This window comes from Candida theae, assembly GCF_024610275.1.
Source record: "Candida theae strain CBS 12239 chromosome Unknown scaffold6, whole genome shotgun sequence".
Classification (NCBI taxonomy): Eukaryota; Fungi; Ascomycota; class Pichiomycetes; order Serinales; family Debaryomycetaceae; genus Lodderomyces; species Lodderomyces theae.
Genome location: NW_026261434.1, coordinates 341,745 through 367,492, shown reverse-complemented (window position 1 = coordinate 367,492; position 25,748 = coordinate 341,745). Strand labels below are relative to the sequence as shown.

At 40.2% G+C, this 25,748-nt stretch overlaps 8 protein-coding genes across 8 annotated transcripts; 4 read left to right on the top strand and 4 right to left on the bottom strand. All coding sequences in view use genetic code 12, as the record gives it.

Annotated features, from left to right (window-relative positions):
- Nucleotides 1–388: 388 nt before the first annotated feature.
- On the top strand, nucleotides 389–2,242 carry KGF57_002519 (uncharacterized protein; the record flags this gene model as incomplete). The annotated part of the gene is made up of 1 exon (XM_051751842.1): nucleotides 389–2,242. The coding sequence occupies one exon, from the start codon at nucleotides 389–391 to the stop codon at nucleotides 2,240–2,242; it is 1,854 nt and encodes a 617-aa protein (XP_051609121.1).
- Nucleotides 2,243–2,269: 27 nt separating this feature from the next.
- On the bottom strand, nucleotides 2,270–2,758 carry FYV5 (Fyv5p; the record flags this gene model as incomplete). Its single annotated transcript, XM_051751841.1, has 1 exon — nucleotides 2,270–2,758. The coding sequence occupies one exon, from the start codon at nucleotides 2,756–2,758 to the stop codon at nucleotides 2,270–2,272; it is 489 nt and encodes a 162-aa protein (XP_051609120.1).
- A 553-nt stretch (nucleotides 2,759–3,311) lies between these two features.
- Nucleotides 3,312–4,919, top strand: KGF57_002517 (uncharacterized protein; the record flags this gene model as incomplete). The annotated part of the gene is made up of 1 exon (XM_051751839.1): nucleotides 3,312–4,919. One exon carries the CDS (start codon nucleotides 3,312–3,314, stop codon nucleotides 4,917–4,919), a length of 1,608 nt encoding a protein of 535 aa, XP_051609119.1.
- Nucleotides 4,920–4,964: 45 nt separating this feature from the next.
- YBL053 (Ybl053p) lies at nucleotides 4,965–8,420 on the bottom strand (the record flags this gene model as incomplete). Its single annotated transcript, XM_051751838.1, has 1 exon — nucleotides 4,965–8,420. One exon carries the CDS (start codon nucleotides 8,418–8,420, stop codon nucleotides 4,965–4,967), a length of 3,456 nt encoding a protein of 1,151 aa, XP_051609118.1.
- A 1,185-nt stretch (nucleotides 8,421–9,605) lies between these two features.
- ZCF13 (Zcf13p) lies at nucleotides 9,606–13,610 on the top strand (the record flags this gene model as incomplete). Its single annotated transcript, XM_051751837.1, has 1 exon — nucleotides 9,606–13,610. One exon carries the CDS (start codon nucleotides 9,606–9,608, stop codon nucleotides 13,608–13,610), a length of 4,005 nt encoding a protein of 1,334 aa, XP_051609117.1.
- Nucleotides 13,611–13,962: 352 nt separating this feature from the next.
- On the top strand, nucleotides 13,963–17,574 carry KGF57_002514 (Zn(II)2Cys6 transcription factor; the record flags this gene model as incomplete). The annotated part of the gene is made up of 1 exon (XM_051751836.1): nucleotides 13,963–17,574. One exon carries the CDS (start codon nucleotides 13,963–13,965, stop codon nucleotides 17,572–17,574), a length of 3,612 nt encoding a protein of 1,203 aa, XP_051609116.1.
- A 732-nt stretch (nucleotides 17,575–18,306) lies between these two features.
- On the bottom strand, nucleotides 18,307–19,344 carry PCL1 (Pcl1p; the record flags this gene model as incomplete). Its single annotated transcript, XM_051751835.1, has 1 exon — nucleotides 18,307–19,344. One exon carries the CDS (start codon nucleotides 19,342–19,344, stop codon nucleotides 18,307–18,309), a length of 1,038 nt encoding a protein of 345 aa, XP_051609115.1.
- Nucleotides 19,345–22,772: 3,428 nt separating this feature from the next.
- On the bottom strand, nucleotides 22,773–25,301 carry FAV1 (Fav1p; the record flags this gene model as incomplete). The annotated part of the gene is made up of 1 exon (XM_051751834.1): nucleotides 22,773–25,301. The coding sequence occupies one exon, from the start codon at nucleotides 25,299–25,301 to the stop codon at nucleotides 22,773–22,775; it is 2,529 nt and encodes an 842-aa protein (XP_051609114.1).
- Nucleotides 25,302–25,748: the final 447 nt, after the last annotated feature.

Here is a 25,748-nt window from a genome sequence, read left to right as displayed (position 1 = left end):
GTAGCGTTAGATAACAAGCAAATAAAGCAATCAGAAGATCAGCCAATCCAACCAGCATAGTAGCGGCTTTTATGGGCCCTTTAAATACACTCATCTTTTCATTGAACTGTGTGTAATACTTTCCTAATATTGAAACTGGCCAATAATACCTCACTCAGTCGAATGATATTGCTTCTTTTTTGTAATGCTTAGTCAAGTTTTGTTTGTGTAGCATAGAAAACCCTTTGAAAAGAGTCTCAAAATTGTTCTATCTTGAAACAAAGGCACGAGGTCATTGGTAGATGAAGTTGTTTCACTATTATGGTTACCGTGCTTTGTTGAAAGGCAGTTACAAACCTATGTCGCGAAAATGTATGTATCGCAACAGTCAATATTTATTTGCGACATTATGGTTAGACAGGAAAGACTATCTTTGTTGCTTAAATCCGCAACCCCGAATCCATCGTACAATATTTATCCCCAGATTTTTTTTACCAAGGCCACCGCCATGATCAGACTCATAGAGCAGCTGCATATGTGCAGAGTTGGACACAAGGGGGGCCCGTTCACATTACGACATGCTCTTTCGCGTAACAGGTTGAACACATCTCAGTCATTACAAAAATCATATGCAATTTCTTCATCATCATCATCGGCAACAGCAAGTTTCACCAATGCTAAAGAACCAAAGTCTAAGAGGTTTCTCAAGTATTTTGCAGTTGGTGTGGGGATAGGTATAGGTGGGTCAGCATTGTACTACACTAGTGACAAATTCAGACATGCAGTGTTGACTGTAGATCGAGTTGGTGTCGTCACAGTTGCCATGGTTCGGTGCTTTGCTCTATATAGAGAGACTTTGAACAAAGAATTTGATTCAACAACAGCACGGCAAGATGCATTATCAAAAACCCACAAGAAAGCTGCTGAAATTACCTTGAAAGCTTTGGAGAAGAATGGTGGTATTTACATCAAATTAGGACAACATATTACTGCGTTGACTTACTTGTTGCCTCGTGAATGGACAGACACTATGATTCCATTACAAGACAAATGTCCCAGATCTTCAATGGAGGAAATTGAAAAGTTGTTTGAAACTGATCTCGGAGTCAAGTTAGAAGACATGTTTGTTGATTTTGATCCAAATCCAGTTGGTGTTGCAAGTTTAGCTCAAGTTCATATTGCCAGGTTGCGCAAAAACGGACAGAAAGTTGCGGTCAAGATTCAGCATCCTAGTTTGAAAGAGTTTGTGCCGTTAGATGTTCAGTTAACTAGGTTGGTGTTTGACTTGATGTACAAAGCTTTTCCTGAGTATCCACTAACCTGGTTGGGTGAAGAAATGCAAAATTCGATTTTTGTTGAGCTCGATTTTACAAACGAAGCAGCAAATGCTGAAAGAACAGCAAAGCATTTCAAAGATGTTTCCTACTTGAAAATTCCAGATGTTCTAGAAGCAAAAAAGAGAATATTGGTTATGGAGTACGTTGCTGGGTCTAGATTAGACAACTTCAACTACTATGAAAAGAACCATATAGACAGATCCAAAGTAAGTGCTTGCCTAACCCATATATTCAACGAAATGATTTTCAGACCAGATGTTGGGTTACATTGTGACCCACATGGTGGAAACTTGGCTATAAGAAAAGTTAAACCACACAACGGTTATAATTTCGAGATTATCCTATACGACCATGGACTATACAGAGATATTCCATTGCAAATGAAACGCGACTATGCTCATTTCTGGCTAGCTGTATTGGATCATGATATTCCGGGGATGAAAAAGTATGCCAAAGTGTTTGCTGGTATTGAAGGTGAACAAAAGTTTAAGATATTCGTTAGTGCAATCACGGGTAGGGCCCCTGATACTGTATTGAATAAAGACATCAAATCGAAAAGATCACAAGAGGAAATTGAAGAAATTCAATCGCAAATCAATAATCATGAACTGGGAGTATTAGAGGACTTGATGGACATATTGTCAAGTATGCCAAGAATGATTTTATTGATATTGAAAACAAACGATTTAACTAGAAACTTGGATGAGAGTTTAAAGTCTGACCTAGGTCCCGAGCGGACCTTTTTGATAATGGCCAACTATTGTGCTCAAACAATCTACGAGGAAGGTGTTGATATAATCAACCGGCAATTTAAAGGAATTTCGTGGGCTTTCAAAAGATTTGTTAATTGGGTCGATTATCAAAAAAGGTTGACCACTTTGTATATATATGATCTTGTATTGATGTTTCAAAATGCAAGATCCTGAGGTTTTAGACAACTAAAATTGGTTAAATTAATCATTGTTCTTTTTGATCTTTTCTAGTAGATTGTTTATTCTGGGGCCCATTACAGGTTGTCCGCGTTTTGTCTTTTTACTCAACTCCTTCTTCTTCAACTCCCTAATCTTCTCTTGTCTAGCTACCTCAGTAAGCTTATCCTGTATTCTCTGCAACTTTTCGTTACGCTTCTCTGCTCTTCTCCGTTTAGCAATAGCTGCTCTCTCGGCAAAGCTTGTTGGTTTCGGTTTATTCAATCTTGGATAGGATACGTTTTTCAGTTCATCGCCACCTTCATCCTCGACTTCTTCGTCACTGCTTTGATCATCTTCTTTTTGTTTTGATTCTTCCTTGCTTGGTTCTTTTAGCCCTTCATGTTTCAATAATTTAAAGTAGTTCTTTCTCAATCGAGCACGATGTGTAAGAGCTCTTTTAATATCAGCAGATTTCGTTTCTCGACGATCAACGAATCTCTTCTTGTTCCTGTTGTGATAAGGTGGTGCCATTTTATTGTACTAGTGTAATTAGTAGCATATTTGCGAGATGCCGTCTTCTCATTTGAAAACCCGCATAAGCCAATGTCAAATTTTCAGTGTCATGTCTTTTTACAAATTGCGACATCTGCTTCAACAACCATCATAAGGGGTCCATACTAAAACACAATCAGACAGTAATTTAGAATTAACAAGGTTCCTGCTCACTTGCTCTGAATATCGCTTTACCAACACTGCTGTTTATATATGTATACAATGCAACATAGCAAATCCAGAACTTGTCCTACACGTAGAATACACCGCGGTGCGTTGTTTATTTTTACACCTCGCAGCCGCATGACTTTCCTTTTTGGGAATTTGGACGAGAGCGTAATAGTTCTTTTCACCAAATACAATTTTGCAAGGCTTTTTCAGCACCTTATCTGGGGTTCAAACTTACCAACGATACTCAAGCTAGATCCAAGCCCATTTTGTCTATATCCAACACCGCATAGACACAGGTTTAGCATCTCTCCCCTTCTCACCCCGAGTGATCACCGCTTATGCATAGAGCAACGCTGAAATCATGTCACTGTCCATAACAAAGAACAAGTACGCTGCATTACCCGATTCCGCCGATCTAGCGTCCGCATCGACTGAAGCAAGCGGGAAAACGCTTCTTCCCTCTAATGGGAACAAGCTGAATTACAATTACCCCTCGCATGATCTCGCCAGCGATGAGGAGTTTGAATTGGAGACGATTAATAACTTTGACTATGAAATACCAGTTGATGAATTAGACGAGACGGAAAGGCAAAGCCATCGACGTGCGTCGTCGCAACATAGTGCCACTGCAATAACAGCAAGCTCAACAGCAGGAGAATCTACGTCATCTGGGTCTTCGAATATGAAGATGGCATTTATGAATATGACAAATTCGATATTGGGTGCAGGAATAATAGGTCAACCTTTGGCTTTCAAAAATAGTGGGTTTTTAGGTGGGATTTTGGTTATGATAGGACTCACTGTGCTCATTGACTGGACGCTAGTTTTAATTGTGAAAAATTCGATACTTGCACAACTGAAGTCATATCAAGATACAGTTCATCATTGTTTTGGCTTGACTGGTAAAATCGTCCTTCTTGTATCCATTAGTTCATTTGCATACGGCGGCTGCATGGCATTTTGCGTCATTATTGGCGATACGATACCGCATGTGCTAAAAGCGTTCATACCTAGTTCTATAACCGATGGTGCATTTGCATGGCTATTCAGTCGTAATGTTATTATCATTCTTTTCACGGGGTGCATATCGTATCCATTGAGTCTAAATCGAGATATCTCGAAATTAGCAAAAGCTTCTGGATTCGCATTGTTGGGAATGCTTACCATTGTTGTCTTGACTGTTGTACGTGCACCATTTGTGTCATCTGAGTTGAAGAGTAAAGTGGCTGGTTCTCAATGGCTTTTCAATGCAAACATTTTCCAAGGAATATCAGTTATTTCCTTCGCCTTAGTGTGCCACCACAACACAATGTTCATCTATCAATCAATGAGGAATGCAACTTTGAAAAAATTTACCAAGTTGACTCACATTTCATGCTTCATATCAATGATCTTTTGTATGATTATGGGAATCAATGGATACTTGAATTTCGGCATGTTGACAAAGGGAAACATATTAAACAATTTCAAAAGTAGTGACAATTGGATCAATCTTGCTCGATTCTGTTTCGGATTAAATATGTTGACCACCTTCCCCCTTGAAATCTTTGTCGTTCGTGATGTGTTGAAGGAGATCTTATTAAGCCGGAAAGCCGTCGGAGGAAGCACGTCCCATTTGGAATTGAGCAAATGGCAACACTTTGCAATCACATCATTACTCGTTTTTACGTCCATGGCGGTCAGTTTATTTACTTGTAATTTGGGTATGATTCTTGAACTTATTGGCGCTACTTCAGCAAGCTTGATGGCGTATATCATTCCGCCAATGTGTTATTTGCGATTATCGTGGCTACAATTGGACTGGCACTTAGCACAATCCTGGGAGAAGAAACGGTTTTTGTTGCGAAAGGCGTTGCCTAGTGTTGGATGTATTGTGTTTGGATTTTCTGTCATGCTTATCAGCTCTGGAATGACCATTAGAGACGCTGTACGAAATAAAGATGGCAGTGACCATTGTGCTATAGATTAAAAATAGGCTTAGAATAAAAAATTGCTATAATGTTCAAAACTTGTTTCAGTAATCTTCGTCGTCACTGATGACAAGCCGCTTCTTTCTTGCTGGAATTGGTTGAGCTTGTTCGTCGTTGTGGTCATCATCAACCCTTGCACGTTTGATAGTGTCTGATTCCACATCCGAAGTATCTGAAGTGTGTTCCAGCTCTTGCGCACTCTGGCTATAAGATTCGGCTTCGCTTTCATGTGAGATGCCATTCTCTCCATTGTTCTTTCCTAAAATACTTGTTTGTGAAGACTTGTCACTGCCGGCATTATCCTCATCCTCCTCCTCCTCCACATCGTCATCGTCATCTTGAACAAATAGCGATACTTTCTCAACCGCGCTGTTAACTACGTCAGAGACTGACTTATCACCATTCTTTGAGTAAACCAGCCATACTTTCTTAAACTCCTCCAACTTTTCATTATTGGTGATACTTCCAATCTCATTCAACAACTTCCTCAATCGTTCCTCTCGAGCAAAAAACTCTTGATGTCTCTCATCGTCGGAATCATCGTCTGAATCATGAACAAACTCTGCTGATCGAGTGGGTTGTGATTCTTCAAGAAGACCAGCTGGTATTCCTCTCCGTTGGGCACGTGGAGTGTCACGAACCTTGGCTGCGCTGTTTTTCGATTTCGATTTCCTCTTGTGTGCTTTACCACGTTCCAAGTTTTTTGATCTTGGTCTATGCTCTGAATTTAATTGGGCTTCCAATTCATCCAACTGATCTAACTCAATGCCATTTTGTCTTGACGAATTTGGATTAGCTTCCAACTCAAATGCAATGTCGGCTTCTCCTTCCTCTGCGTCGTCGTCGTCGCCCCTGTATGTCTTGTCAGTTTCTTCTTCTTGTTGTTGAAATTTCTTTTCAAATTTCCTTTCCAATAGATCCTCCTTTTCATACAACTCCCCAGTTGACAAGTAGCACTTGTATGAGCTTTCTTCGATTCTAGGGAACAAAACTTCAACAATATTGGGGAACCTACCGAGCGCCAACTTGAACTTTTTCATAAAATAGTAAATAAACTCCTCCACTTTCAACCTGATTGAGGAACTTCTTGGTAAATGATTCTTCAATTTATGTATCATTTGCATGAAATCCAAGCGAAACAACCCATTGTAATCCTTTCTAACAACAAACAATTTGTGGAAATAACTCAAACACATCTTGATATCCTCGTCATTCAAGTCCTGAAATCGCCACAAGTATTCAATATATGCAGTCACGATAGCCTGATGGAAAAATCGAACTTCGGTGGCTTGGAAGTTCAATCTTCGCTCACGAGTAACTTCACGGATGTTTTCGGCAATTGCTTCATCGTCGGAATCGTAAATTGCCGCTGAAAGTTTTGCATCGGTATCTCGATTCAATTCATTAATTCGTTTTCTATTTTGCCTGCTTTGTTTCCGTTTAGTTTGAACATAGAGTTGCAAATCCTCCCTGGCAAAAGATTCAAAAGATTTCAAGATGATGGTGATCACATGAATGGACTGTTTGAGGAATCTTGGTGAGTGCTTAAATGCAGATTGTGGTATTAGCACCAAAATGTTTAGAAAATCATTAAATGAAAACAATTTTCGAATGATACCTTCTGCCAACTCACGATCTATTTCGTATTGAGTATCATCCTCATCAGTCTCATTTGTGCTTCTTTTCTTACCAAATATGGAATTCGATATTTGAAGCAACTCTTTGAAACAAATCATTGCCACGTGTAATGAGTTCCACGACTTTTTGGCAAACGAGTCTCTAAAATAAGTCACAATCAATATAAAGTTGACTTCACTCAAAGCTGCTCGTACCGAACCAAAATCAAACGATGTTGTATTGTTCAAAAGGATTTGCTCTCGCTTATAGTTCAAAAACCAAGCAATGGTGTAGAAGTAACTGGCGTTGGATAATTCATCAACCGTGGAATACTCGGACTGACTCGTGAGTTTTGATGCCATCACTTCAATCAAGTTGTTAAAACAGCCACCAGACAAAAACTCGTCAACAAAGTCATGAAGGATTTGTCTGCCTGGCCCCGTAAGGTATATTGGCGTGCTTGTTTTCACAAAGTCATCAGAGTCATACTTGAAGTGATTCGGGGTTTTCCAAGTTTTCGACTTGTCTAACTTGTCCAATGTACCATCAGTATCTGCCAAAGCTTCTTCTCCTGAGACAACGTAGGATGTTGCATCAGAAGAGCGAATGGATAACAAGGTGCCAAATTTACCATGCCTAGTTGCAATCTTCAGTGTTTGTGCCTGTTTCTTCTTCGCCTCAGTTGCTAGTAGGTCCAGCAACTGCATACCAACTGTACTCGTTGAAGGGGCCACAGGGGCAGATGCATCAATAGACACATTGCCGGTACTGCGCGCTTGAGTTGTTGGGGGTAGACGAACTAGCACATCTTTTGCCTCTATCCCTTTAATCATCAAGTATACACATTCAAGCGTTACTTCACCGAACAAGTCCTTGTCAAACTCGACATTTATTGAGCCAGATATGGTCAATAAGAGCAGTAAAACCTTATTCTTCTTAAACACTTTTAATACATTGTTGATGGAGATATCATCTTGGGTGACTCCACTAGGTAAATCTGCCGATGCAACAATAGTGTTTCGTGATTTCGATGAAACTGAAGATGCAACAGGTTCAATAGCCAACACGTTCCTAATAAGATATAAAACAAGGCGCAAAATTTGGTTTTCGCGTGGTTCTCTCTCAATTTTTGATTTCTGAAGTACGGGAAGCACAAGCCTTATCACGGCTTTTAATAACTGTCCATTATTGAATGTCAATATGTGTTTCTTGTACAGGACATGGATCTTGCGGATATTTGCATACAATAATTTTTGATTCTCAGACAAGTTTTTATCAAAATCCACGGGCCAAGTCAAAAGCACTAGTATCTCTAAACACGAAAGCATGATTTTCTCCATTGAGGTTTTGTTTTTGATGTTCTCCTTTCTGGCCATTTTCTGCTCCCATTGACAAAGGATAACAATAATGTCGTTTTGAATTAGACCGCATTCAGCACATGCGAGGGCAACTTCGTAGTTGTTTTGTTTTTCATCAACTGCTCTGATCCATCTCTTAATGTCCTTCAAACATGCCAATGCGTCGTGGCCAAGCTTATATGGAGGAGGCTTTACTTCTGACGTATGATCAATACCACCTAATGCAGATACCAAAATGGCAATGTGGGCACGCAACAACTTTTGCGTATGCGTTTCGTTCGGTTTCAATCGTGTAGTTAAGGACTTTATTTTGTCTTCCTCTTCCTCTTCCTCTTCCTCTTCTCCCTCACTGTCAGTTCTGTTGTCTATCTCCAAGGGAGTATTGATGGAATGTCCTGCGTGTGAACGAGACGCGTTTGATGGTTCAATTTCTGTGACTTCTTCATCACTGTAGTCTATGAAGTCATCTAGTTCCTCTGCATCATAGTAATTTTCAACATCGGAGCCTGATTCAACGTCGCTCATTGTATATTGGGCTGTTCAAGTGATTGCGTTGTAAGCAAAGGAGATACAGCTTTGGACCGCGTAGTAGCGTGGGAAAAAAAAAAATTGTAAACAGAATTGAAGAGAGAGAAAGAGGGAGACACGTCTTTCTGGTATTGCGCTACCTTATTTTGCAACCCCCAAAGGTTCTACTACTCATACACTGATAAGCTCCGTGGTGCTGGTACAAACTTCTTATAACTTTTGTTGATTTTGGAAAGTAAATGACAAAATAGTAAGGTCACAAATGTTTAGCTTCCATCATAGCAATAGTATGAAGCTTGTATAAAGGGAAACTTATTTCCAAGTAGGAGGTTAGGGAAACAAAAGGGTCTATGGAATGGTTACATAAGACCTAAAAGAACTTGCTCAGTCTAAAATAGCTGGTTTTTCGAGTCAACACATCCATATTAGAACTTTGCAAATCAATGTTAAAGCCATTTTACTTATTTTGGTGTAGAAATTAAACCAAGATCCTCTCGACAAAATAAGCTGGCTGTTTCAAGCGAATATTCATATAAAATACATGCACGTCAGTAACTGTTTCGTTGAGCCACCGACAACATTATATATCCACTTCTGTCTATGACTGAAGTCCTCTGATGTTGTGGTTGAAAGAAGTGTGTGTTGCAAAAAGTTACAATGTCGCAACAAAATATTAAACCACCGCGGCAATGCTTTCCGACAATACTGCACACAAGCACTGTGCCAATATTAGCCTAAATGCACGACCTACAAGAAAGTATCCAGCTTTAGAAGTTTGCTTCAGTAAAGTAAGACATGGGTGGTTGAGATTTACAGTTCACTACATTAAGTATATGCACTGTTTGCCAATTGGCAGGCGATAACAAATAAAATGAAAATATAATGTAATCTCTCTCTCCCTCCCCCCACTTACAGCTACAGCAGATATGTATTCTTAGCTGGTGACCAGCCCCAAAAATTTTACGAGCGAGAGAGAGAGAGAAAGAGAGAGAAAAAAAAAAAAAATAAAATAAAATTTATTTGGAGAACCCCGAAATTTAACGGGATTGTCTCATTGTATAATAAATAATAATATTTACGAAACTCTCTTGGAGACCGAAGGACTTTATAACATCAAAGGGTATCGATACATACAAGCTATTACAACCAAGACTGTCTGCACACATAGTAGATATCAGTACTATGGAGCCTGTTCCGAATTCCTCAGCAAGTGTGCCCCAAGCTCCAGGTAGCAGCAGCACCACCACCAACACCAGCAACAACTCCAACAACAATCTGCCGACAAACCCTGTCCCACAACCACAATCAAATAAACTGTCTTCCAACACAGATACCACACCACACAATAACAGCAGCAACCCTATAGTCGCATCTGAAAACAATGATATTGACGATGAAAATGGCTTTAGTGACAATAATGAATCTTCGCAACAAACCCAGAGAAAGAGAAATAGAATTCCTGCTTCTTGTTCCATGTGCAGAAAACGAAAGTCCAAGTGTGATAGGGTGAGGCCGGTTTGTGGCACGTGTATAAGAAAAGGAATAACTCACTTGTGTCAGTATGAGTTTGACTCGGGATATCGATACCGTTACCAACACCCTCAACATCAATACCAGCATCCCCATCTGCAGTTGCAAGGTCAAGGGGATATGCACCAACAAAACCCCTACAATGGCTACAATGCACCACAACAGTACCCTGGTAACGGACAAGCACCTCATGCAGGACCTTATTCATCACATCTTCAACAGCACCCACAACAATATTATGCTCCCTCTCCCAATCCATTAGATCCCCCGAGTTATGCACCCCAGAACCCACTCCACCATTACCCCCCTGGAGGGCCCCCGCCACCTCCGCCACCACCATTACCGCAGCAGCAGCAGCATTCTCCGTATGCGTTTCACACTCCACCATTTTATGGACCACCACCTTTACCACATCAATCTCCGAACTATCCATCCCCGGGAGCTCAAAATCCTCACACACCATCAGCAGGATCAGCTCCACCTGTCAATCACGCGCAGTTTCCACAGCAACCACCACCATCAACCAATAATAGTTCTGAGAGAATTCTGCCCAGACAATTGCCGATCCCGCCACCACAACATCACCATCAGCAACACCACCACCACCAACAACAACAACAACAACAAAGGCCTTCCCAAGATAATGGTAAGCCATATTTACCTAGTCCATCAGCTATTTCTAATTCTGTGTTTACTAAAGCAGGCTCTCGCCACCTGCATACCGGATCAATTAACTCACTTCCCTTGCCACAGCCTCCTTCGGCACCCACGTCTTCATCAACCCCTCCATCAACTGCTTTGCGACCAGAGAGTCAACCCCAACTACCTCCGCCTGTAGGAACCCAAATCGCAAAGCATCTTGCGACATCGCCGTTGGCGACTTTCCCTGTATCGCAACATGCATCGCCCACTGAAGCAAGTCTTGCCAATCAGCCGACAATTTCGCCAACATCACGAATACGATCAGTCGCATCTGAAAATGTGCCATCGCCTTCTACAACTGTGCATAAACCTAGCGCAACAGTTACAACACCGGGCTCGTATACCAATGAACTGAAGCCAGTGTCAATGCAGAAATCTCCCAGCGTGCAGGACTCTTTTTCATCGAATTCGTTAGTTTCAATTCCATTAGGACCAAATTCGTCTTTACAAGTCAGTACCGAGGATAGAATGAATGTTTTTTCCAATGCAAGCTACTCAATAGCTTTAGAGAACCACATTGTTCAGGAACAAGGTGTACTTTCTTATCTTGGTTTAACTAAAAGTGATCCATTTATCACAATCTTGAGAAACTTTACGGTTCACTTGTTTAGGGCTGGAGAGATGACAAAGTTCATCAGGACCGATGCCAACAGAAAACGAAGAAATTCGAATGGCTCAGCGTCGATGCTTTCATCCAAACATAGCGATGGTTTACCGCCATTTCATAAAAAGCTGAAATTGAGCATGACCCCTGTCGACACCCCGAACAATAATTTCGAATCAGCTCCAATGGCACCAAGCAACTCAAATCAATCTAATAACGACGTTGAATTGAATAATCTCACAAAAGCAGCAATCAACCATGCTCGTGAACAGTCGTTGAACTCATTGAACGTCACCTCGCCACTTGATAATCAATCGCCAAATGTCGGTGACGGCAAGAAGGAAGAGCGTAAGATTTCCAGTATAATGCCCTCACTTGAATTGTTTTCCACTGGTCTGCATAAAAGAGACTACTATGCAATCGTTGAAAAGGTCCTACTTGCGATTTTGCCGGATAAGGTCAACCTGTTTAAATTGTTTTGTCGGTATTTCAAGTATGTTCATCCATTCATTCCAATAATTGACGAACGGTCCTTGATTGTGGAGGTGAAGAACTTGTTGACAAATTTCCCTTCCTTTGGACACGAGAGGTGGACCTCATTGAAAATTCGCAATAATCAAGATCTACGAACAATGGGGATTTTCATGCTAATATTGTCATTGGGATTCAAAAGTTTGATACATAATGACAGCGTCTACAACGATTATACCGCTGAGGAGTTATCAATGATTCACGACATGACGCAATTTTCATCGGATGAATTTAAAAGAGTTGTCAATCTTTGCATCGGTGATGGCTTGATTGCAGCCAAATCTTCATTCAAGTTGGTTCAGTTATTAACCCTTTTGTATTTTTACAAGGAAGTGTCACCTGATGATGGGCATGGTATTTGCGGGGCCGACTCTCAAATCTTGCTCGGTGTGTGTATACGCCACGCACTCGCAATTGGATTGAACCGCGACCCAACGTCGTATACTGCGTATGATGCTCTTTGCAAAAACCCGCCATTCATCAAGACTTGGAGGCATTTGTGGAATTACTTGACCCAGGTGGACGCAATGAGCAGTCTCCATAATGGTACCAATTTGAACTTGAGGAACTTGAAGATGAGTGATGTGCATGCTCCATTCGAGTCCAACGACATAACTGGTGAACTAAATGAGACAATCAAGAGATATAATTCGATATGTGAATGTTACCGCCAATTGTGTAACAAAATCAACAATGTTTGGGAAAAGCCGAAAGTCATGGATATCTTGGCTGATACAAACCATTTGGAGAAGATTTTTTTCGATTTTTTCGGAAAGGATTTCTTTCTGACTGGTATTTGCAAGCCAGCTAAAGTTGAACCGAATGGAAATTCGTGGGATGCGGGAACAATGGAGCATGAAGAGCAGGTCATCAAGGTAATGAAGTACTGCATGTTTGTGCAATTGAGGACCAACTTGTCCGGAATGTACTACATGATTGCCATCCATTATGAGAACGAGTACAACGAATCCAAAACGCCGTCGATGAATGCTGGAATTGAGTTGTTCAAGATATATATCAAGAGCGTGGTGCAGATTGTGTACATAATGACCCATGTGTTGGACAACTCCGTTGAATTGTTTGGGAAAAACTTTGATTATATTCTTACTGCTGCTAATGAACGGTATATGATTAGAACGCATTCGTTCTTGACGTCATTTTTCATTAGGTTACTCCATCAAAAAAAGGATTTATCATTCAAAGTGTTCAAGGAGCCTAGCTATATTCCTCGACTTGAGGTTATTGACACGTTATTCACCATGGTTTTGGTTGAAGCAGAGTTGTTTGTTGGTAATTTCCGGAAACTCTCACGTACTTATATAAACAGTTATCGGTTGTACATTATGACGTACATAATTATGCGTCAGTGTGTGGAAAACCCCGATGTGTTTTTCGAAAAGGCAATTAGTGACCAACTGTTTTTCCATCAAGGAACCAATATGATTGAATTCTTTACGCTTTCGGAGTTGCACCACTTGTGTCGCTTATGTGGCGAGTTTCGGAATGCCACTGAAGAGAAGAAAAGGTTAAAGAGAGAAAGGTTGAAGGCAAAGGGGATTGTTGTTGCTAATGATGACGACATTGATAATTTCAATTTCGATACATTACGATCATCGGTTGGTGTTGATGATTTCTCCATTTTTGAAAGTGGGAAGGGGTCTACATTTATGTCGTTTTTTGATGATGATCAAGTATTTGACAACTTGAACAACTTGCCTGATGACGTGTTGGACCCGGTTGCGAGAAATGAAGACTTGATTCGGTTGTATAACATTTATGGTGATTTTGATGAGGATTTAGTCAAAATGGGAACAACTTGAGGATGTGAACCTCGAAAAAAAAGAAAAAGATGAGACAATCAAATCTGTTTAAAAAAGTGTCTACCTGTGTACTTTCTTGAGTTTTAAAAATGTGTATTATTATTGTAACAGGTTATGGCGGCTTATGCTCTGCTCTATCATTGTGAAGTACCGTGGTTGGTATTCACCGTGCTTATCGCCTAAATCCGTACACGGAAAATAAAGCCCCGCAGTAACTCCGACGGGCTTAGGTAGCGCCGAAATGACTACATTGTTTTTCTCTTTCTTCACGTAAATTCCTCCAATTCATTACACCCATTCATTAATCATCTTACTTTCTGTCCTTCCTACAGTTCGAAGAAAGAAAAAAAAAATGCAATCAGTGTTTCAAGTGGGCAGCCACGATCAACCCAAGCCAAAGAGGAATCGTGTTTCACTCAACTGTATTTCGTGCAAACGGCGTAAAATCAAGTGCGACAGAAATAAGCCTTGTGGGTCGTGCGTCAAGTATGGATCTGCGTGTGAGTACCTGGAGCCTGTGTGGAGTAAAGCTGATCAGGACAAAAAATTCAGTGTGCAGCGTTTAGATGCCAGGAGTACGCTGTACGGTGAAGATGGTGGCATCAAGAAACGCAAGACAAGCGGAGAAGAAGAGATGAAACTAAAAAGTAGTGGTAGTGGCCATGCTATGGGCCTTGAGACTGGTGCTAGCCCTGCAGTAATGTCTCAAACAGAAAGTAAGGATGGCGATGGTGTTTTCGCGCAGTTGGAGTTTCTCAAGTCTAAATTACATGAATTGGAATCTAAGGTGCATAATAGAAGTGGGTCTCCTGTGGCGTCCCACACTTCACCACCAGCCATTGAAAAGAAACCGCTCGATTGGGAAACAATTTCCTCGTCAGCTAATAATGAGTCGTCGTCGAATCCGACATTTATCGGAATCAATCCGTTTAATGATACGAACCCAGGCGAAACAATCAATTTCTACGAAGGATATGCACCTGTGCATGTTCAAGATCTAGCTAGACGATACAACCATGGCCCATTTGCTTGGTTGACTTTATTGAAGAAAGACCCTGCTCAAAGCCAAATCTGGAAATACTTGCACTCTGTTCGTCAAGAAAACCGGAAACGGATTCGACAGACTCCTCGTGCGGCTCAATTGCCACCCTTGATACATCACTTCAGAGATGGAGTACCGGAAACCGGGACAAAGGCTGAAAACGGTTGTTGCGGTGAAAATGGTGAAACAAAAGTTTCAGAGACTGATAAAAATGATGATGACCCCGGTACCAAAAAGAAGGAGAGTGGTCAAGAATGGGAGTTTCAAGAACGGGCAATTGATCGTGATGGATTTAACGATTTGAGACTTTATGGCAATGTACGAACGAAATTCAAACAGCTGGGTATTAGAGACGGCACTTCTGCTATTGCCACTACTTCAAAGCCAACAGGTTCACTGGAACAAAAATCGGATGTCAAGAGGGATACTGGTATTAGTCCCGAACCAGAAAAGAAATCTAGAGGTGCCATGTCTTTTGGCAAAGGTAAAATCGAGGAGGAGTTGAATCTAATTGAAAATTTGCGAGACTATTTACCAAAACAAAAGGTTATTTGGAAATCAATTGAGTTATTCTTCACCCATTTGTACCCGTTTTTCCCCTTGCTTGATGAGCAAGATTTTGTTCGTGAAATGGAACGGATCTTGGGCCCTAAAGATTTCAATGATTCCAAAATCACCGATTTGAAAATTGAAAAACGACTTGATCTCGCTTATTTGGGGGCTCTATTCATTATAATTCGATTTGCTTATGTTTCGCTAGTTACGAACAGGACAACCCTCATGGATAAGAAAATGGCTAATGGAACTGATAACAGGCAAGAGATGGATGTACAGTACTTGTTATTAAACCCAGCTGAAATGAAGCTTATCGAAATGGCAGAGTTGTGTCTCGATCAGTTCAATTTGAATCGCAGATGTGCGCTTATTGTTTTGCAGTGTACTTTTCTACTTCGTTTGTATTACATGTTTGGTCCTGAACACGGAGACGGTTCTGATGGTGGAGATTCGCAAGTTATTAATGGATTAATGGTGCAAATGGCTCTTGCTATTGGGTTGCATCGGGATGGTTCAGTGGTTACAAATATTTATGATATCATATCTGATGAAGAGTCTATTGTTGAGGAAGATAGTGCAAAACAACAAAACATTCATCGTAAAATCTGGTTCTTTTTGGTTATTTGTGACTTGATTCAAGGTTATCAGTATGGTAATCCATTATGCATCAGAGACGAGATGTATGATACTCGTTTGCCTTACTATGTACCGGGAAATGAAAATATAGGTGATGTTGAAAGGGAGAAGCATGTTGTGAGTACATTTGCGTATCTTGAAAAGTATCGTACCAAATTGGTTAATATTTTGAACATGTGTTTGAATTTGCACAAGCCGGCTAATTTGCAGATGCTAACTAACAGCATTTCTGACTTTGAGGTGTTTCTTAATGACAATTTTGGTATTATGAAATTGTTTCTCATACCTTTTGACAAGGACAATTATGCTTACCCATTTTTGAAAATCATGAAGTGCAAAAACTACATCAATATGAAGTTTTTTCTTAATGGATTGTTGTTTCATTTGTATATCCATTATGAAGCACAAGCTAAGAAACAAAACCAATCCTCTGAGTCCCATGTGAAGCTGCAGTCGTTGGCATTCTTTTACTTGAGGAAAATTATGGTCTCATTGTATGGTGAATTTTTACCTAATGTTCCCCAATTGCTTTGGGAAAATGCCAAGAATTTCGGTACTGGTGTCGGTAGTGATTTGATTATAAATCCATTTATTGAAGGCATGTTGCACAAGATTTCACAATTTAGTTTTGCAATGTTGACACGATTGAATTCTACAATTTATTTGATGAGATCAGACACACAAGCACATGACGCCAATATGAAGTCTGGCATGTCTTACCGATTAAAATATGGGAAATTGGTGCAATTGAGCCAGCTTTTGGAAAGGGTTTGTGAGATTGTGATTATGTCGATGTCACGATTGAGTCAACGGTATTACTATGCGTGGAGAATAACCAAGGCCCATACTTACATCATGACGCATTGCATAAGGAACCAAGATTTTTTCAAGCTCTTCCATGAGAAGAAGCAGTTGGCACCTTTTTTGGAATGTAGTGATGCGCAATTGAATGAGCTTATTGCAATTTGCCAAAAAGGTATGAAGCCGTATGCTAGATGCAAAAAGAAGTTTGGCGAATCTTTTTCAGAGCATTTTAGTAGGGATCAAAATCAAGGTCCTTTGGCTACAGAGTATGAGATGGTAAGGCCAGCAAATGCAAATGCAAATGTGGAACAGAGAAGAGACAATGTGACTGAAGGCGATATAAATGCTGATTGTGGTGATGAATATGTCGATGCACATTCACATCAAAACCTGGTTAGTTCGAATGGAGCTAGTACAACAACGGAACATTCCAACATTATGAATAATCCAATGTCATCGGAGTCATGGTCGAGTCTCGATGATTTCAATACTGTCTCGAATACTGATATTGATAATTTATGGATCTCGTTAAAGATGAAGACGAGTCCAGTGGCGGGTGATGGCAATGTTGATCAATTTCAAGGTGAGTTTGCCAATGCGGCAAATGTTAGTGCAAGCTCCAATACCAATGGAAGCGCTGCTCGACCAGCGACGCTGGGCACTCCGTTTACACCTTCCGTCTTGACGCCCTTTTGGCAGTCCTTAGCGCAACCATATAGCCAGCAACTGCAACTGCACCAGCAACAGCAACAGCAACAGCAACAGAATTATCAGCAGACGTCCGGGTACAATGGGGGTGTGGCTAATAATCAAGACAATGGGGCTGCTCCTGGAGGTGCAGAGTTAAAGACATTGAATGATTTTGATTTGTTCAATAGCTTACCCTTGGAGGAGATGTTGGGTATAGCTAGTATGAATTTGCCATGACGTCAGGCAGTTCGTATGGGGCAAAGTGTAATTATAGTAATTAATTAATAATGTGATATATTTGTGTGATTTGTGTGGTAAGTAGTGTTGTATTTTAGAAGCATTTCTATTGCAAAATTCGATTAATGGCACCATTTGCGGTGAAGTATTCGCCGGCGATCTCGAAGGACTTTGCATATCTCGTATGAAGATAATATTCTGGGCTGAGAGATGGGTGACTGCGCAAACATTGTCTCTCACTCTGCATCAAGTTGCATCAGATAAGAAAATTCTTTTGGGTTTTGCAATTTAGCACCCCTGCAACCTGTGAAATGTACCCCGCGTTTTAGCGACCAGTCCGCCAAGACATCTCCATCTTGCCATTCTTTTGCAGACATGACTCATTCGGGACAGGCACCATTAGCTGTGTCGAATTACAAGGAAAGAAGATTAAGGTTACAGATCTACCATAAGTTGTATCCTAAACCAAATGTATTATAAAAACGTATTCTATAAAATTGTAAAAATGTATATGCAAAACGAAACAATAAAATGACCATAAAAAAACCAGCGTGAGAAGAGCACCATGCAACCAGGGCATGAGATTAATAATGACCAGCATTTTGTTTCCCATCCCTGTTTCAAACTCTTTTAATCTACCAAATCCTTTCCCCATAAGAAAACACTCTTATGACTCATCAAACCAACAAAAGACGGTGGCAATTAAGCCCCCACCCCCCAACCTACTCTTTATTAAATGGTTGATTTGTTGAGTTTCTTCAACAAGTTGTTCAACTCAATTTCTTCCTTCATTGCAGCAAATTCAATAAGTGGGTCAACCATGTACTGATTGTTGGATTGTAGGTATTGCTGCTTTTTCTCCACAGTAGCAGCTGAAGTTGCCGCGCTAGTTGGTGGCAATGGCGATACTGAGCACGAAGCTGACGTTGAGTTTGATCTAGCTGAGTAGAGTGAATTGGATGATTTTGATGAGCTGATTGATGAAATTGAGCTTTGTGAGTCTTGTCTGTAGTGTAATTGATGGTATAATGAAGCTGAAGACGAGCTTGTGTTTGTGCTTGAGTTTGAGTTTGATGGACTGCCCGAAATTGATCTGGATGGGGATGGGGTAGTGAGATATGCCGAAGCTGGAGTGGTGGAAAGTGCAGTAGCAGAAACAGCAGTGGCAGTAGCAGTGGCGGTGGCATAGAGTTGTTGTGCTTGTGCTTGTTGTTGTTTCCACAATTTGATCTTCTCCAGCTTGACAATTTGTGCTCTGATTGGGTCCAAGAAGGATCCCAAAACTTCAACCATCTCTTCATTAGTAACCTTCAAATCCCAATTCAATAAATAGATCAACTGTCTTTCCATAAGGTTGATGTCTTTGACATTGAACAAACCATCGGTATACTTGGCCCAGTGTTTGTTCTTTGGACTCGAGTCATTGTGGAATTTACTCGACAAGATCAAACAGCTCAACAAGATTCTGTGTCTAGTGCAGGGCAAGCCTTGTGCGTTTTTAGGCAATTTGGTTTTCAATTTCTGCAAGTAGATCAATGTAGCCATCAAAGTTCCCGTGTATACATTGGTGTACTTGACCAATTTGGTGAGAAATGTCATCAATGAAGGTAATTGTTTCACGGTGTTGTTGGTGGTGGTGTAAGTTTGAGACTTGGTATCCTTGCATGGAATAACTTGTAAAGTAGCGACAACCAACTTGTGGATCATATCGTGAGTGATTGGACCACTGAGAAAAATGTTTAATGCTTTCAAATCAAGTGCGGAAACCATGGTGGAAGGATTTGGATTGGAGTTTGGGTGACGAATATGAAGAAGTAGTATTAGTGAAGACAAGGGTATGCTGGGGAGAAAATTGAGAAGTTCTATCTATATATATATACATATGTGTGTGTCAGAGATTTGATGGTTTAAGGAGATGTTTTTGTTATATAACTCAATACTGCAAAATAAATACCCAAAGGTACGTCTATGTGTTTTTCATTATCGATTGATAATTGTTTTAGAAAGAGAATAAAAGTGCAATTACGCACTGTTTGTGTTATATTCGCTATTTATCGTAACAAGGTAAAAAAAAAAAAAAAAAAGAAAGGGTGTTTGTGTAACAGCAGCATTTATTCTCCTTTCTAAAAAAATAATTTTTTATTTGGCGCTTAATTCCAATTTCCCTTGGGTTTTTGTAAACAAACACACTCCTTTACCCTGTAAAGTCTATAACCATAAGGTTCGTAACCTTTTTGGGTTAATTGACTTATGCAACGGTATAGTTGCCACTTGTCATACAAACTGTTCAGTGTTCATATAACATTACAGCACCAGCACACCACACCATAGGCTCTACAACCATTCACGTCGTTGCGTGATACCTCTTCTTCTTCTTCTTCTTCTTCTTCTTCTTCTTCTTCTCCTCCTCCTCTCTCTTTCCCTCGTCTACTACGCTACCTCCAAAACGTTCGATATTTTCTTTTGCATTCCATATTGTTAGGTTTGTGATTGTACATATCTTCGCGTCTCAAGTTTACCCAAAAACCAGCAAGAAAACAAAAAATAAAATAATCAGTTTCCCCATGTTCCATATACGTATGAGATAGCCAGCAGCAGCACGAAGAACAAAAGATCTTGAATTTCTACGTAATGAGAGTTTTCTGGGAATGCAAGCAGATGCAGCTATCCATATATCTTAACCCCGTTCAAACCTCATTAATCCGCGTTGTGTCGTCAGGTACGTACTACACGCATAATTACTTATCCTAAAATGGATCCAAGCAAGTAAACTATGGCTGGCGTTGACTAATTACGGTTTGACAATGATCATATACGGCTTAAGAAAGAGTTTACAGTATTAAGCAATGTTCAGGCCCAATGCACCTCCTCTCTATGTACGAAACTCCAACCAATAAGCTCTACACAGCCCACATCGTGCCACTGGAACATTATTTTTGACCACACACTCATCATAAACATAAAACGTGTTTGGCGAGCTGGCAATACAATACCGTCACGTTACAGCATTGTTGAAATAAATTGTGGCGGTCTACAAAACACATTTAAAACGCGTCTGAGGATAGAACATTTTGGCACTGTTTACTGTATATGTCTTGTGCCATTGAGAGAGAGAGTGTGTGTGTGTGTGGGGCAACATAATTGTCTCAAGTTCTATCGTGTAGACTAATTTTTATTTTTCCCTCCTGTTATTGAGGCTTGTGTGCAATTCAATTTGGCCCAATGCGTACTGTATAGTTTTATTCTAGAAGGAGATGAGAGATATTTTAGATCGCGTGTATATATCTCCTTTTGTGTGTCTCAGTTTCATTTGACTTTGGTTTTGGGTATATTGTTTAGGTCGTTTTGCATCGTCTAAGGTGACAATAACAATACCATGACTAGGAAAAAGGAGACCATCTTGTTCGAGGTGTCACCACAAACGCCAGATTAAAAAAAAAAAAAAAAAAAATAAAAAAAAAAAGAAAAGAAAATGGTTTGGCTCTTGTGATACAAATTTTGACGCGCGTCATATTGTTTTGTATTTGGCGTTTGAAAACCTTTACAATAAACAACTACAACAACAACAGATACTCTGCTACAATCTATTTTAAGGGACACCGTAGAGATTCTAGAACTTTTTGATTTTTGTACTTTTTCGACTTCTGTTATTTCATCCCTCATATTCCAGTACACAAACAACCACACTTGAGGACAGAGCACATTCAAAACCTTCGGCTCATGATGGCCCTACCTCAGACGAGAATGCCCCCGTCGTTATTGAGTCTTTGGGAACGATCAGAGCACTGTCAATTGTCAAGCCACCACGTAGCGTACGCGAGAATGCAATCGGATGATTGTATGTTCTGTGTAGATACATTGTCGAGTTTTATAGTGTCTTTAGTTTTTCCATTTATAGAAGAATATGTAGCCACCTTTCAAAGAAGCCGCAGCACTCACGCGAATTCTCTGGATTGGGTTGAGAAGGCGGAGAGGAAGATTTCATTATTGTTCCGTTTAGGGTTATATGACCTGCGCGTAACCAACGATCGCCAATGACCAATGGATGCATTGAAGTGAGACACCACTGCATATACTTTTTGTTGTTGCAACCATTTCCACTACGAACAGCACAGTTGTGGTCTGACATATAGCTCCTGGTTGCAAGAGCCTGTACTTTTACACGAGACGAACCAAAAACATCGCGTTTCCATTTGTTCAACTCAATTACGAAGATGGCTTGATAAGAACAAGCACAGCCAAAGTGTACTGCAACATATATCTATTTTAATACGTGTATAACCTGTTAATTACTCGCATGAGCTATTTTGTGTGGCGGTGGTTGGTATAATTTGCCTTATTCCGTGCATATTGCCTGCAATTTGGTGTAATATAGTGATAGAAAATCGTTTGGTTCTTTTTGTGTAGATGGTGGTAATTTATCCCAATTCGGTATAAATGCACCCAAGACAATAGAAACAATAAAACCAAAACCGTTTCTCGTGCATTAATTAGGAGAGATAGACGATGGTGGCAGGAGAAGCAGGAGGGACGGAAGTAGTTTTAGAAGCAGTTTTCGTCACCTTAGATAAATTTACATTGTAGGCAAAATCTAAAAAAGCCGAGGCAGCTCACCTCTGACGGCACATCCTGGGAAAAAGCTATCCAACTATATGTATACGAGGAAGAGAAGTTTGTAAAACCGCCGGCTTATATAGTACTATTCCATCATCTCTTCGAGAAAGTTTCACAACAATACACAACTTATCAAAACACATTTTATATATATTTGATCAGAAATTTGGGTATATTACTGGGTCTGTCATGCAGTTGAGTACTCAGACTGGTGCACAGCGAATCTTGTCATCATAAATATATATATATGTGTGTGTGCGTGTGTGTGTGTGTGTGTGTGTTGGTTGAGATTCTGAAATTTCCCATAAAGACAACTTTATATTGTCAATCCCTCAAAGACTTGAGCTAGATAAATATATGAATATGCATTACTCAGTATATCCGTGTAGCTGCTTTGTCTTTGCAAGGATATGTTGTACTTAAAGTGCCTGGTGAATAAGAAAGAAAGAAAGAAAAAAGTGTGATGTGGTGTAAAAAAAATTTTTCTGTCTCTACAAGATATTTTTATAGCGTTGACCTGCGAGATGAGAGAGATGAAATTAAAATTGGTAGCATTAGCTTTCTTTATATCCTATATCCCCATATCACACAACTAAATTCTTCAACTTTGTCAATTGCTCGTAATACTCAACAATATCATCGCCCTTTTTCATTCCGGGGCACCCTATCATACGGTCACACAACTGTTGATACTCAGCAATGGACTGAGCCCCAATCAAGCCTTCAAGCCATTCACAGTACAATTTATTATACTGTCGTACGATCAACTCCATAAACTGATGGATATACAGCAAGTCAGTTAATGTGCGACGACCATTGTACATTTGTAAACATTCGTCAATGGGCATAATCAATTTGGAGTTTATATGACGCACGATTGTATGTTGCGTAAAGTTGATTTGATGGAGAAGTTTTTCATGAAATGATTGGTAAATGGACTTGATGTAATGGTCATCTTTGTTCTGGCTGTGGTGATTGATTTGTGCTGCACCATCACCATCATTGCCATCTACGTCGTCTCCAAGGAACTTCTGCCACAATCGGCAATATTTCAACTGAATTTCAAGAAACTCAATCAATTGTGGGCCGAGTGCTTTCAATTTCTTGCGCAACTGCACAAGACAGGTTACATAATTTGCCATTTGAGAATTGGGCAAAGATTGCTGTTGCTGTAGCTGTAACTGTTGCGGTTGCTGTAGCTGTTCTCCTTTTGCTCCTTCTTGCCTTTTATTCTCTCGTTGCGGTGTGTTCTCGGGCGCTGTGGGAAGTGGTCTGTTTTTAAGCATTAGTTGAATGTCCTTCTTACTCGGAGACCGTGCTGGTGGAGGTTGCGTCAGGCTTGGCAGTGCATCTTCATCAACCAAATCCAACCTTTGCTCGCTTTTGTGTAGATTCAAAGATTGGTTTCGTCTTGGTGGGGTGGTTACTTGTAGAAGAACATCCTCTTGTTGAGTCGATTTTGTTAATGGTGATGGATTTCTGGACTTTGTGGTTTGCGACCTTGATATCTGTGGCTGTTTTGACAGTGATCTCGAAGGCTGTCGTTTAGGCCCGTTGTCAGGCAGTTGTGTTAAGATATCGGTAAGGGTATGCAACTTGTTGGTTTTATTCTTGTCTGAGTTTGACGTTGTGGAAACACTGCGTTTCACCATGGCTGACAAGGAACGTTTGATTGAGATACCTCTGGACAATGTCAGCTTCAGTCTTGAAGGTTTCGACTCAGTCTCATCCTGTTTGCCTTTGAAATCAGTTTCCTTCTTTGTCCCGGTCGCTTTGACATCCAATTTGTAGTTTGAATGGAGACCGTTCACAATACTTGTATCAACAGCTGTGCTCAATGGTCGACTACTGAAATCAACAAATTGCAACTGCGTCAAATTGTGTTGTGGATAATATTCAGGCACTTTGACCTTTAATAGTTCATCCACTCTGACCAAATCTGTCCATTTTAATATGGGATAATTGCGTTTCAAATTGTCAACAGTGGCAAATTTTGAAGTCACTGAGCTCAACTTTACTAAACATATTTCCAAATCTTGATAATTTCTCTTGACTACATTGTTGACTCCCAATTTCATATTGTGATTGTTCAACTTTGCCAACTGATCCTTGATGCATTTGATGAAAGTGGGCAACTTGTGCCATACCTCCATGGCAATGGCCAAATGGCCACGATGATGCACTGCTTGTGCAAGAACAAAATCCAACTTGTAATAATAGCTCAACAAACTGAATTTAAAAACATTGTTGAATAGGCCCAGATTGTTGATTAAATCACCAAAATTAACCACTTCAATTGAACAGTTGTATACAAATTGAAACACATTACAATTGATCAATTCAGACTCACAAACTTCCTTGTGGTCAATTATACCAGATTCTTTACTCAACTGCTTCATTATACGAAGGATCATATCCTTGAACCCCTCTTTAATCCTCATGAGATTCGACAAAACCAAGCTTTTTTCACTAGTTTCATTCCACTCCAATTTGCTAGCGTCAACATACTTCTCCAATTGCTTATACTTGCCAATGGTGTAATTGAGAAACTCAATAATCTGTTGTTGATACTGAAATTTGACGTCATTTGTCAATTCGTGGTTGAAAAATTCCGTACGCATAGGAGAACTCACTTTCTTGTAGACTTGGTCACTCTTTTGCAGTAGTTGAGGTGGCTTGAAGTTAGGCATTGGACTTTCCGAGGTTTGTCCACAACTCCTTTGTCTTTCGTACACCGACAAGGGAAACTGTGTAGGCTTGAATGTCAACTTTTCGGGCTTGCGTTTCAGCATACTCTGATTTCGTTGTAATGATGATGTTGAGGACGTTGGTACATTGTTGAAATCGGGATTTGACGTAGGTAGGGATATCTCCAAGTGTAAAGCACCAGGTGCATGTTTCTGTTTACGAGATCTAGACCTTGTGGGCTTATTCGAAGCGGCTTGTGTGTCGGGTGAGGTTGTCTCTGGTTGGTTCTCAGCAGCTCTCAACCATGCTGGACAAAATGGGTCATATTCAGCCGCCGAGTGGCTTGGAACAACAGTTCTTCCCGATGTTGCAAACCTTGCCAAATCTCTCTCCAGTATGTGATGCTTATTTATAATATCAGTCATTAGATTCTCAGAATATTGGGTCTATTGTCGTGGGTTGAGTAGAAAGTTCTGCAAAAGTAGATGAAAAGGCAATCTTGTTTATCTTTACAAGCACCAACAAAGATTATTTATATAATCCCACGCCAAGATGCTACTATCCGTAAAACATTCCATTTCTGAAGCAGGGCTAGCTACAGCATATTTCTTTTCTTGTTCAATCCATCTTTGGTTTGTGGTTCAGGAATGTTTCAAGATCGATTTGATTTTTGTTTTTGTTTTTTGTACCATCACTTATTGTATACAATTAAGGGGGGGGAAGGGGGAGAGGGGGAGAGAAGGACATACAGCCCTTGTCTCAAATCTAGATTTGCAGTTAGGTTTAGGTTACATACTGCATTACACGGTATACTGGTCACCCTTAGTCTCGATACTTGCAGTTTAAATTCAAAGCTCTGTCCCCTTTTTTTG